The 13,955-nt window shown below is 41.2% G+C and overlaps 1 protein-coding gene across 7 annotated transcripts in view; it reads left to right on the forward strand.

Moving 5' to 3' along the window:
* Positions 1 to 13,955, forward strand: part of SON (SON DNA and RNA binding protein) — a 33,655-nt gene that overhangs the window by 1,808 nt on the left and 17,892 nt on the right. For 6 of the 7 annotated variants that reach the window (XR_004442145.1, XR_004442144.1, XM_033232365.1 and 3 more), the window contains exons 2-5: positions 1,551 to 1,717; positions 3,902 to 9,817; positions 11,587 to 11,747; positions 13,649 to 13,795. Coding sequence is in view for 5 of the 7 variants with exons in the window: in XM_033232365.1 (XP_033088256.1) it covers positions 1,551 to 1,717; positions 3,902 to 9,817; positions 11,587 to 11,747; positions 13,649 to 13,795 (6,391 nt within the window). In the remaining 2 variants the exon portion in view is untranslated. Of the gene's footprint in view, positions 1 to 1,550; positions 1,718 to 3,901; positions 9,818 to 11,586; positions 11,748 to 11,976; positions 13,479 to 13,648; positions 13,796 to 13,955 lie in introns of those variants that run through there. The other variant, XM_033232368.1, reaches the window with a different exon arrangement.

Raw genomic sequence — 13,955 nt, forward strand, 5'->3', positions numbered from 1 at the left:
CCCATTGTAGGAATATATTGTTGTATATTTAGGTGGTTTGAAATTTTCATTGCTTTTCAGTAAATGCAGTTAACAATTGGTAGCTTTAAGATGAAATCGTTACTTCCTTGTAGATTAACTTTTGAAACCATAATTTTCTGATTTTCAGATTTGTCATAATTATGTATAAGTGCTTAGGAATATTGTAAAATAAAGTGCTACAGAAAAGAATATCTAAAAATAATATTAGACGAAGCACTTTATTACCAGAGGAATATGCAGTTTCTCTTCAAGCAACACACAATGCATTATCAGTCTGCAGACAAGTTTTTGATTATTTGTCATTTCAGTGAGCTTTTTTTTTTCTCATCTGCTTTTATGTAAATTAGAGTATTGAGGTGACAGATAGTTAAAAACAAGTTATCGAACTTCTGTTATAGATGGTGTGTAAGAATATGGCCTCTGGTTTGAGTACCAGCTTCACCTCTTAGTAGCTGTGTGACCTTCAGCTAAGTTTCTTCATTTATAAAAGAATAATAGTGGTGATCTTAAGAGTTTTGTTAGGATTAAATGAGTTAATGTAGAACAGTACGACACTAGCTAGTAGTCAATAAATGTTAATTATTATAACTATACAATTCATTATGTTAGAAAACCAGATATTCCTTAATAACATTTAGGTAACTACTGAATTTTTTTTGGTTTTTCATCATTCAGACTTATATCAGGTAGTGGAGCATAATTGTTTTAAGTGTTTTCATTTAGCTAAAATTGAAGTTAAAATCAAACTTGCTGAAATTATTTGATTTTTCAAAATTTTGCAAATTCACAGGAAAATAGTAAAAATTACTGGGCGAATGACATGTTCTTAACCTATTTAAGGATTTCTCTGGCCCTGTGAATGGAAAATGTGTTAAGCCATCTATGCTTTTACTGTTGGTATAAATGCCACTTGTTTTATGTGAGTTTTTTAAACCACGGTTCTTGATAATTGTGTAAAAATTACATAAATTATTTTCCTTTTTAAGTTTAGTGGCATTTCAGTAACAATGTAAGCCTGCATAGAGGTTACAGGTTACCCTTTTTATTCAGTGTGCCTGTGGCTAGCTTTTATGTTCCTTGATACTATTGATGGTGATTGTGATTTATGCACAGGTGTGGCTTTAATGTAGCCATGGTTTCTACCATAATGTTAGGCCACATGTTTTTCTTTTGATTTATAACTGGGCTCTTATTTATTTTTCTCCCCTAAGAGAAATATGTGGACAACCCAAAAGCCTAAAGTTAGATTTCTGAAATTATTTTGTTTAAATAAGAGTGTACTTAGAAACCTGTTTTAAAGAGTTTTTCTTAATTTTCATAGTTCTGAAAACTTTAATTGTATAAAGTGAAATGTCCTAAATATAAGTAGATTCTGTTAAGGATGCATTATTAGTGGTGAATATCTAAAATAGGAAAAAGGTAAAACGTCTGACTGTCAGTACAGCATGATTATTGTAATTAATTGGATTACTTTTTAAATTAATGGTATAACAAAATATTAATGAATTTCGATAACTTTTCATGTCAAGTGGAAGGAATGAAGGCCAGCTGAATGGTGAAACAAATACACCCATTGAAGGAAACCAGGCGGGTGATGCAGCTGCCTCTGCCAGGAGTCTACCAAATGAAGAAATAGTGCAAAAGATAGAGGAAGTACTTTCTGGGGTCTTAGATACAGAACTACGATATAAGCCAGGTAAGTTGGAGATAATTAACTGTCTCAGAAATTTTCTTTTAAGATTTTTGTGAAATTTGAAGGTTAATATTAGTTTTTGACTTCAGTATTTAAGATATTTATTAAACTAAAAACTTCAGGCTGGGTGCAATGGCTTATGCCTGTAATCCCAGCTCTTTGGGAGGCTGAGGTGGGTGGATCACCTGAGGTCAGGAGTTCGAGACCAACCTGGCCAACATGGAGAAACCCCATCTCCACTAAAAATACAAAAATTAGCCGGGTGATTGAAACTCCGTCTCAAAAAAAAAAAAAAAAATTCAGTAAATTTAAGCTTTTTAAAAATTGATTTAATGAAGACTTTCTTGTTTAAATTCTCCATGCTTCCACTGAAACACAAACATTGATGTACTTGTTTGCTCTGCTGGTAGAATACAATTTTTATCTTTGACTTAGTTTCAGTTTATTTGATTCAGTTTCTTAGTATCAGGAATTTGAGTATGCATTTTTATTTAAGTTGTGTAAAAACATCCATCCCACTTAAACTGCAGTGGATGAAGAGGAATCATTGCTTGAATACTTAGCGTTTTTGGAATTGATTAATTGATGTTTAGAAATGAAGGATTTGGCCACAAAAATAACAGTCATTACCTTGATTTAGTTCTGGAATCAAGTTTGTAATATGGTTTGTCCTTCTCTTTTTTGGGGGGAACTTTAGCTGTGCTAAAGTAAATAAAAGTTCATGACTCTCACAGACTTTAGTTATCCTTAGATTCATGGCTCTAACAACCTTGATTGAAGTATAACTTAGCTAACATTTTGTATTATGAAACAATAGAAAATGATTAGTTTTGCTTTGGCCTATGTCAAGTGTTGATTTGTTGATTTATTTTTTTCTGTAGTCTTAATGGCTCAGATTTCTGATGAGCTTTTTTTGGGATCCCTAAGATTTATCTAATTTGATATTGGCATTAGAGTAAATAAATATCATTTGGTTGTTAAAGTTCAATACTCCCATCTCTTTAAGAGGGTATGTAAATTCAGACCTTCTTAAATTATAAATTAAGGACTAAGAATTTCCTGTCTAAAATCAGGATTCTTTTCTAAAATAGAAACATTTAAAAAGTTATTTATTAGTGGTTTTAGAATAGTATTGGGGGAAAATGTTATTTTTATTAGAATGTAACATAGGCATGGTAAGGTAAAATTTGAGTTCTCTATGAATATTTTATATTTGTTGTTCAGATACTTTTATACTCTATAGAAGCAGTCACTAACCTTTGCTGAAAGCTTATTCTGTGCCAGGCATTGTTTGATGTACTTTGCATATTTTAACTCACTTTATCCTCTAACTCTAGAAGACACAACACGTGTGTCAGTAATTTGGCCAAGACCATTAACCCAGTAGTGATGAATTGATTGAGGATTCAAAAGTGGCAGTCTGTTCAGAGCCAGTGCCATATTGCTTCCTGTGTAAACAGGGGTTACTAATCGCAAAAATTATATTATGTGGGTATTTTTAATAGGAACTGTAGCAACTAATAACATGAAATATATTCCTTGACGAAAGTAGTTTAAAAGTAATTTTGCTATAATTTGAGAGCTGGAGGAAATAATTATTTTAATAGAATTTCATGAAACATATCTTAATGTAATTCAAAGTAAGTTTTGGTGTTAAACTAATAATTTATTTTTAAACCAGGCATTAGTTGTGGAAAGAAGTATCAGAAAAGTAGCAGTCTCCAGGATGTTTTATGAAAAATAGTTTATTGGGTAACTTTTAATTTAACATGAGGTGTTATACTGTGGGTTTTTTTTTTTTTTTTGGACAGAATCTTGCTCTGTCGCCCAGGCTGGAGTACAGTGGTGCGATCTCAGCTCACTGCAACCTCCACCTGCTGGGTTCAAGTGATTCTCCCACCTCAGCCTCCCAAATAGCTGGGACTACAGGTGTGTGTCACCATGCCCGGCTAATTTTTGTATTTTTAGTAGAGACAGGGTTTCACCATGCTGGCCAGGCTGGTTTTGAACTCCTGACTTCGTGATTCACCTGCCTCAGCCTCTCAAAGTGCTGACATTACAGGTGTGAGCCACTGCACCTGGCCTGTACTATGGTGTTTTAACATGGAATGTAAATATGGGCTTATATAATTTAATCTAACTCTAGTTTGGGGAATGTCTGACAAAATTAATTTCTATTACTTTCAGACTTGAAAGAGGCCTCCAGAAAAAGTAGATGTGTATCTGTACAAACAGATCCTACTGATGAAATTCCCACTAAAAAGTCAAAGAAGCATAAAAAGCATAAAAACAAAAAGAAGAAAAAGAAGAAAGAAAAGGAAAAAAAATATAGAAGACAGCCAGAAGAATCTGAGTCAAAGACGAAATCTCATCATGATGGGAACATAGATTTAGAATCTGATTCCTTTTTAAAGTTTGATTCTGAACCTTCAGCTATGGCGCTGGAGCTTCCTACAAGAGCATTTGGCCTATCTGAGACCAATGAATCCCCTGCAGTTGTGCTAGAACCTCCTGTAGTATCAATGGAGGTACCAGAGCCACACATCTTAGAAACTCTGAAGCCAGCTACAAAAACTGCAGAACTGTCAGTTCCATCTACATCAGTAATCTCAGAGCAGTCAGAGCAGTCTGTGGCAGTAACGCCAGAACCATCCATGACAAAGATTCTGGATTCCTTTGCAACAGCACCAGTGCCTACTACAACAGTGGTGTTGAAGTCATCTGAGCCAGTCGTAACAATGTCAGTGGAGTATCAGATGAAGTCTGTGCTGAAATCTGTGGAGAGCACATCTCCAGAGCCATCAAAGATCATGTTGGTAGAGCCCCCAGTAGCAAAAGTGTTAGAGCCTTCAGAAACCCTTGTGGTATCATCAGAGACACCTACTGAGGTGTACCCTGAGCCAAGCACATCAACAACAATGGATTTTCCAGAGTCATCTGCAATTGAAGCGCTAAGATTGCCAGAGCAGCCTGTAGACGCACCATCGGAGATTGCAGATTCATCCATGACAAGACCGCAGGAGTTGCCGGAGCTGCCTAAGACCACAGCGTTGGAGCTGCAGGAGTCGTCGGTGGCCTCAGCGATGGAGTTGCCGGGGCCACCTGCGACCTCCATGCCGGAGTTGCAGGGGCCCCCTGTGACTCCAGTGCCGGAGTTACCTGGGCCCTCTGCTACCCCGGTGCCAGAGTTGCCAGGGCCCCTTTCTACCCCAGTGCCTGAGTTGCCAGGGCCCCCTGCGACAGCAGTGCCTGAGTTGCCAGGGCCCTCTGTGACACCAGTGCCACAGTTGTCGCAGGAATTGCCAGGGCTTCCAGCACCATCCATGGGGTTGGAGCCACCACAGGAGGTACCAGAGCCACCTGTGATGGCACAGGAGTTGCCAGGGCTGCCTTTGGTGACAGCAGCAGTAGAGTTGCCAGAGCAGCCTGCGGTAACAGTAGCAATGGAGTTGACCGAACAACCTGTGACGACGACAGAGTTGGAGCAGCCTGTGGGGATGACAACGGTGGAACATCCTGGGCATCCTGAGGTGACAACGGCAACAGGGTTGCTGGGGCAGCCTGAGGCAACGATGGTGCTGGAGTTGCCAGGACAGCCAGTGGCAACGACAGCGCTGGAGTTGCCGGGGCAGCCTTCGGTGACTGGGGTGCCAGAGTTGCCAGGGCTGCCTTCGGCAACTAGGGCACTGGAGTTGTCGGGGCAGCCTGTGGCAACTGGGGCACTAGAGTTGCCTGGGCCGCTCATGGCAGCTGGGGCACTGGAGTTCTCGGGGCAGTCTGGGGCAGCTGGAGCACTGGAGCTTTTGGGGCAGCCTCTGGCAACAGGGGTGCTGGAGTTGCCAGGGCAGCCTGGGGCGCCAGAGTTGCCTGGGCAGCCCGTGGCAACTGTGGCGCTGGAGATCTCTGTTCAGTCTGTGGTGACAACATCGGAGCTGTCAACGATGACCGTGTCGCAGTCCCTGGAGGTGCCCTCGACGACAGCGCTGGAATCCTATAATACGGTAGCACAGGAGCTGCCTACTACATTAGTGGGGGAGACTTCTGTAACAGTAGGAGTGGATCCCTTGATGGCCCCAGAATCCCATATATTAGCTTCTAACACCATGGAGACCCATATATTAGCATCCAACACCATGGACTCCCAAATGCTAGCGTCCAACACCATGGACTCCCAGATGCTAGCATCCAACACCATGGACTCCCAGATGTTAGCGTCTAGCACCATGGACTCCCAGATGTTAGCAACTAGTACCATGGACTCCCAAATGTTAGCAACTAGCTCCATGGACTCCCAGATGTTAGCAACTAGCACTATGGACTCCCAGATGTTAGCAACCAGTTCCATGGACTCCCAGATGTTAGCAACCAGCTCCATGGACTCCCAGATGTTAGCAACCAGCTCCATGGACTCCCAGATGTTAGCAACCAGCTCCATGGACTCCCAGATGTTAGCAACCAGCACCATGGATTCTCAGATGTTAGCAACCAGCACCATGGACTCCCAGATGTTAGCAACTAGCTCAATGGATTCCCAGATGTTAGCATCTGGCACTATGGACTCTCAAATGTTAGCTTCTGGCACCATGGATGCCCAGATGTTAGCGTCTGGTACCATGGATGCCCAGATGTTAGCGTCTAGTACCCAAGATTCTGCTATGTTGGGTTCAAAATCTCCTGATCCCTATAGGTTAGCTCAGGATCCTTACAGGTTAGCTCAGGATCCCTATAGGTTGGGCCATGACCCCTATAGATTAGGTCATGATGCTTACAGGTTAGGACAGGACCCTTATAGATTAGGCCATGATCCCTACAGACTAACTCCTGATCCCTACAGGATGTCACCTAGACCCTATAGGATAGCACCCAGGTCCTATAGAATAGCACCCAGGCCATACAGGTTAGCACCTAGACCCCTGATGTTAGCATCTAGACGTTCTATGATGATGTCCTATGCTGCAGAACGTTCCATGATGTCATCTTACGAACGCTCTATGATGTCTTATGAGCGGTCTATGATGTCCCCTATGGCTGAGCGCTCTATGATGTCAGCCTACGAGCGCTCTATGATGTCAGCCTACGAGCGCTCTATGATGTCCCCTATGGCTGAGCGCTCTATGATGTCAGCTTATGAACGCTCTATGATGTCAGCTTATGAACGCTCCATGATGTCCCCAATGGCTGATCGATCTATGATGTCCATGGGTGCCGACCGGTCTATGATGTCGTCATACTCTGCTGCTGACCGGTCTATGATGTCATCGTACTCTGCAGCTGACCGATCTATGATGTCATCTTATACTGCTGATCGTTCAATGATGTCTATGGCTGCTGATTCTTACACCGATTCTTACACTGACACATATACAGAGGCATATATGGTGCCACCTTTGCCTCCTGAAGAGCCCCCAACAATGCCACCGTTGCCACCTGAGGAGCCACCAATGACACCACCGTTGCCTCCTGAGGAACCACCAGAGGGTCCAGCATTGCCCACTGAGCAGTCAGCATTAACAGCTGAAAATACGTGGCCTGCAGAGGTGCCATCATTACCTTCTGAAGAGTCTGTATCGCAGCCTGAGCCTCCTGTGAGTCAAAGTGAGATTTCAGAGCCTTCAGCAGTGCCTACTGATTATTCAGTGTCAGCATCAGATCCCTCAGTTTTAGTATCAGAGGCTACTGTGACTGTTCCAGAACCACCGCCAGAGCCAGAATCTTCAATTACATCAACACCTGTAGAGTCTGCGGTAGTAGCAGAAGAACATGAAGTTGTTCCAGAGAGACCGGTGACTTGTATGGTATCTGAAACTCCCACAATGTCAGCTGAACCAACTGTGCTAGCATCAGAGCCTCCTGTTTTGTCAGAGACAGCAGAATCATTTGAATCCATGAGAGCCTCAGGACATGTTGCCTCAGAGGTATCTACATCCTTGTTGGAGCCAGCAGTAACTACTCCAGTGCTGGCAGAGAGCATTCTGGAGCCTCCAACCATGGCTGTCCCAGAGTCTTCGGCTATGGCTGTCCTGGAGTCTTCGGCTGTGACCGTCCTGGAGTCTTCGACTGTGACTGTCCTGGAGTCTTCGACTGTGACTGTTCTGGAGCCTTCGGTTGTGACTGTCCCGGAGCCTCCTGTTGTAGCTGAGCCAGACTATATTACCATTCCTGTGCCAGTTGTTTCTGCGCTGGAGCCTTCTGTGCCTGTCCTGGAACCAGCGGTGTCAGTCCTTCAGCCTTCTATGATTGTTTCAGAATCATCTGTTTCTGTCCAGGAGTCTACTGTGACAGTTTCAGAGCCTGCTGTCACTGTCTCAGAGCAGACTCAAGTAATACCAACTGAGGTGGCTATAGAGTCCACACCAATGATACTAGAATCTAGTATCATGTCATCACATGTTATGAAAGGAATTAATCTACCCTCTGGTGATCAAAATCTTGCTCCAGAGATTGGCATGCAGGAGATTCCTTTGCATTCAGTTGAAGAGCCACATGCTGAGGTACACCTGAAAAGTGACTCTTATGAAAGTGAACATGGTGTAAATATAGACCTTAGTATAAATAATCATTTAATTGCTAAAGAAATGGAACATAATACAGTGTGTGCTGCTAGTACTAGTCCTGTTGGGGAAATTGGTGAAGAGAAAATTTTGCCCACCAGTGAGACTAAACAGTGCACAGTATTGGATACCTACCCTGGTGTTAGTGAAGCTGATGCAGGAGAAACTCTATCTTCTACTGGTCCTCTTGCTCTGGAACCTGATGCAACAGGAACTAGTAAGGGTATTGAATTTATCACAACATGTGCTCTCAGTTCAGTTAATAAATATGATATTGATGTATCTTTAACTACTCAAGATACTGAACATGACATGGTAATTTCCACCAGTCCTAGTGGTGGTAGTGAAGCTGACATTGAAGGGCCTTTGCCTGCTAAAGATATTCATCTTGATTTACCATCTAATAATAACCTTGTTAGTAAGGATACAGAAGAACCATTACCTGTAAAAGAGAGTGACCAGACGTTAGCAGCTCTGCTCAGCCCTAAAGAAAGTAGTGGAGGAGAAAAAGAAGTACCTCCCCCTCCTAAAGAGACACTGTCTGATTCAGGATTTTCTGCCAATATTGAGGATATTAATGAAGCAGATTTAGTGAGACCATTACTTCCTAAGGACATGGAACGTCTTACAAGCCTTAGAGCTGGCATTGAAGGACCTTTACTTGCAAGTGATGTTGGACGTGACAAATCTGTTGCCAGCCCGGTTGTAAGTAGTATGCCAGAAAGAGCTTCAGAGTCGTCTTCAGAGGAAAAGGATGATTATGAAATTTTTGTAAAAGTTAAGGACACTCATGAAAAAAGCAAGAAAAATAAGAACCGTGATAAGGGTGAGAAAGAGAAGAAAAGAGACTCTTCATTAAGATCTCGAAGTAAGCGTTCCAAATCTTCTGAACACAAATCACGCAAGCGTACCAGTGAATCTCGTTCTCGGGCAAGGAAGAGATCATCTAAGTCCAAGTCTCATCGCTCTCAAACACGTTCACGGTCACGTTCAAGACGCAGGAGGAGGAGCAGCAGATCAAGATCAAAGTCTAGAGGAAGACGATCTGTATCAAAAGAGAAGCGCAAAAGATCTCCAAAGCACAGATCCAAGTCTAGGGAAAGGAAAAGAAAAAGATCAAGCTCCAGGGATAACCGAAAGACAGTTAGAGCTCGAAGTCGAACCCCAAGTCGCCGGAGTCGGAGTCATACTCCAAGTCGTCGACGAAGGTCTAGATCTGTGGGTAGGAGAAGGAGCTTTAGCATTTCCCCAAGCCGCCGGAGCCGCACCCCAAGCCGCCGCAGCCGTACCCCCAGCCGCCGCAGCCGCACCCCCAGCCGTCGGAGCCGTACCCCCAGCCGTCGGAGCCGCACCCCCAGTCGTCGGAGCCGCACCCCAAGCCGCCGGAGAAGATCAAGGTCTGTGGTAAGAAGACGAAGCTTCAGTATCTCACCAGTCAGATTAAGGCGATCAAGAACACCCTTGAGAAGAAGGTTTAGCAGATCTCCCATCCGTCGTAAAAGATCCAGGTCTTCTGAACGAGGCAGATCACCCAAACGTTTGACAGATTTGGGTGAGTCATTTTAAAATTTAATGGGATAGTGGTAGAAAATGTTTTAAACCTTAATTTTTTCTGATCTTGAGTCAAGTGAAATATTTACTTACTGGTTCAGGATAAATATTTCTGTCTTGTAAGTTTTTATGATTAAATGGTACTGTATTTAGGAAGTACTGGGATCAGTGTATTGAAATTAGAGTTAAAAAGTCCTGTGTCGGAGTATAGTAGAATCAAGGTGGTTCCATACTTGAATGTTTTATTTTGTTTCAGTTATGTTGCCATAGCTAAAAATGGAAAGCAGAAGCAGATGTAGAACTCTAGCTAAATTAAAAACAAGCTAAGTATATGCTCAGATTGTTATTGTATGTGTTCTAACATACATCCTTGCAAATAAGCCTAAAATTACAATATTCCTTTTTAAATAAGTTAACATATCTTAAAATGGCATTGTAGGACTGTTAAATGTTGGTGAAGGTAATTCTGATTGGTATAGTTGGTAATGGAAGTGAGTAAGGAATTTTGCATGTGGGGGTTATTTAACTGGGTAGGTGATACTAGCTAAATAAAGTTAAATATTTTAGATCAAAGTGATTTTTTAATAACTCGTTCTGCTTTACTTTAAAAATAACTGCTCTAATTTCCCCTGATTTTAAGTAGTGTACAGAGGTGATTAAAACTTGATTGATATGCATGATTACCTACAATATGTATGGATGATTTATCCTTATCCCAGTATACTGGACATTTCTAGGCCAGGATTGACTAAAGAAAAAGAGGTTAAGAGTAAAAAGGGAGAATCTGCATTCAGTTCAACAGAAGTTTTCTGAGTTCTTTTTTATTCACAGCAGAGGAACAGGATGTAATTTCTCAAGTGATTACAAGTTGGTGGAGGAGATATGGGTAAAATGCATATATGTCTCTCTTACCAAATAGTAACACTAAGAAAGAACAGAATGTAATTGCTATAATACTGATAGAGGTGAGGTACTTTAGGAATGCAATGGGAAAAGGAATGTTAATTCTGACTTAATGACAACTTGTTGGATGAGGTGGCACTTAGGCTGGGTGCAGTGGCTCATGCCTGTAATCCCAGCACTTTGGGAGGCCGAGGCGGGTGGATCATCTGAGGTCAGGAGTCCGAGACCAGCCTGGCCAACATGGAGAAATCCCGTCTCTACTAAAAATACAAAAAATTAGCCAGGTATGGTGGCACACGCCTGTAGTCCCAGCTACTGGGGAGGCTGAGGCAGGAGAATCGCTTGAACCCGGGAGGTGGAGGTTGCAGTGAGCCAAGATGGCACCATTGTACTGCAGCCTGGGCAACAGAGTGAGACTGTCTCAAAAAAAAAAACAAAGAGGCGGCACTTTAACTGGGGCTCAAAGAGTGATTTAAGGTGTCAGATTAGAAAGAGAGTAGGGTCATGATAATTTTGTGAAATAAAATTGGCTTTGGCAGGTTTATATCTTAGAGTGTGTTTAGTAGGGTGATCATTATAATTGTGTAGTAACCTATTGTAATACTCAAATGGGAAGCTCAATATGTGGACTCAATTCTTTGAATGAGGCCACTGCTTAAAAACTTTGAGCCAGTGGTTTGATCACAGCTATAACAGAGCAGAATATTGATGCCTATAATTTTTTCCTGTTTTTTTTCTTTTTTATTAGATACCCAAGTTCTTCGATGGATCTAGGATGCCTTTAGTTTTGTTAGTATGTTAGACTTTTGGTGATACAAAATGTATAGCTTTTTAGGAAAACTGCAGCTTGTATTTTTCTTCTTACAGATAAGGCTCAATTACTTGAAATAGCCAAAGCTAATGCAGCTGCCATGTGTGCTAAGGCTGGTGTCCCTTTACCGCCAAACCTAAAGCCTGCACCTCCACCTACTATAGAAGAGAAAGTTGCTAAAAAGTCAGGAGGAGCTACTATAGAAGAACTAACTGAGGTAAGCTAGACAGAATTTGTTTTCATTCTTAAATGGATTATTCCAGTGATGTTGACTCTGGAGCGTGCCAAAACCCGAATTGTGGGCAGAACTGATAATGGCTGGCACCGAGTGGCCAAAACCCGAAATACAGATGTGGCAGCGGCAGAAGCTCTGTTTAGCAGGCCATTATCCGGGATGGCTAAGCTCCGCTAGCTAAAAGTTACTTCCCATTACTTTTGCTTTCCAGTTTTAGAAGCCAAACTGACTGAGGAGTGAGACGGTTCGTTTGAATGGAGGAGGTGTTGAGTGAGCAACACGCAGAAGCTCGCCTACAGTTTCGTTTCCATTCACGACGTGTTCACTGATCGCCACGAGTATACTGCATATACGCAAAGACACAGACAATCTTCAGAAATGATCTTTTGCCACCGGAGCTTGGAAATTAATAAGAATAGCTGGCCATTGCCTGAAAGGAACTTCTTTCGCATCAACATTTCGGGTTTTGGCTGTTTGGTACCAGCCATTGGCGATAATGGCCGGCCATTATCAGTTCTTCCTGCGGTTCGGGTTTTGGCAGTAACATATATATTTTAAACACACTTATTTTTGTTTTTAAAAGTTTGATCTTTTCAATTGAGGCTTTTTTGGGGCTTTGTTTTACTACTATTTTTTTGGTGTAGGTGGGAGGGGGGAGATGCTAAAATATTGCTGCTAGGATCCAGAAATACCACACTGTTTCATATATTGGAACTTGTTATTGGCTAGCCTTATGCCAGCCTGCCACTGTCAATATATTCTGTTCCCCTTGATTACAAGCTTAATATACTCTTGTGTTTTTGGCGAAATGAGCTTTTTATCCTATTGTAATATTTTCAATTGATAATAGATGTCATTAAATCTACTGCTTGTATAGAGACAGGTCTACCCAAATTTACTCTTGACCTTTTTATAAAGCCAGGTAATGGAGTCTGTTCCTTTGTATCTCAGGAAGGAATTGACTTTGCTTTATGTATCAGACCTCATCAATTGCACCCTCTCCATCATGCCTTATTTTCCTAAGTTCTCCTCAACCCACAAAACATTTATGGAGAGACATGTTGCTGTCTAATCCTGTTGCAAATGTTTCAGATCTTTTGTTTTGCCATACATTTGGGAAAATGTAAAGCTTCTGAATGTTTCCTCAGATTTATTACAATATGAATTACAACTTTTTAAAAGAAAAGTTGAGGGCCTTGTAAACGCTTCTATTGCTTATTTACCTAATCCAAGCTCCTTATCCAAAATGCTATGGACAGTTAATATTTTGCTGTTTTTGGCCCCATCTTCAGCCTTCTTGTCCCAAGTTTCTTCTCACCTTTTTACCACCACCTGAGTAGGATGACTTTTCCTTTCCCTACCAGTCTTTGTTCTTCACTATGAAAATCTGGCTTAGAACTCTTCAAGGAATATTCCTTGATTCTCTAACTCTGCCTGACTCTATTCTCTCTCAAGCCTTTGTTCTTTTAGCACTTATGTACTCAGTTTGTATTATATCAGTTTGCACTTGTTAATTGTGTTGCTCTGTAAAAGTGTTCAATTATTTCATGTATATGTATTCCTTGTACTAGATTGTAAGCTCCTTGAGAGCAGGGACCATGTCTTCTACTTCTTCTTCTTTTTTTTTTTTTTTTTTTTTATTCCCCAGACAGTGCCCAGTACAGTGCGCTCTCTGCACATAGTAGGTGCTCAATAAATGTTGTTGACTGACCAGCCAGAGTGTGTTTAAATATCAGTTAATATGCCAAGTTAATGGTTATCTATAACCTATCATGAATCTTGTTTAACTTTGGAAAGTTGCTTTTATGTGGTTTTGATTCTAAGAAATTACATGTTGTACATAAAGCGTAAGATTTATCTTTTGTTTGTTTTTACTTTTAAAGAAATGTAAACAGATCGCACAGAGTAAAGAAGATGATGATGTAATAGTGAATAAACCTCATGTTTCGGATGAAGAGGAAGAAGAACCTCCTTTTTATCATCATCCCTTTAAACTCAGTGAACCCAAACCTATTTTTTTCAATCTGAATGTGAGTATTAGTGCTTATGGATTGGTAAAACAGTGTAACTTGTGGAACTATTTAAATAAAACCCAAATCGAATTTAGTTTATTAATTTTTGTTTTAAATACTATGAGAAATAATGTACAGTATCATTTCCTTCAGATTATGTCGAAAATCTCAGAAACCA

The sequence above is a fragment of the Trachypithecus francoisi genome, unplaced genomic scaffold, assembly GCF_009764315.1.
Source record: "Trachypithecus francoisi isolate TF-2019V2 unplaced genomic scaffold, Tfra_2.0 Lachesis_group14, whole genome shotgun sequence".
In the NCBI taxonomy this organism is placed as follows: Eukaryota; Metazoa; Chordata; class Mammalia; order Primates; family Cercopithecidae; genus Trachypithecus; species Trachypithecus francoisi.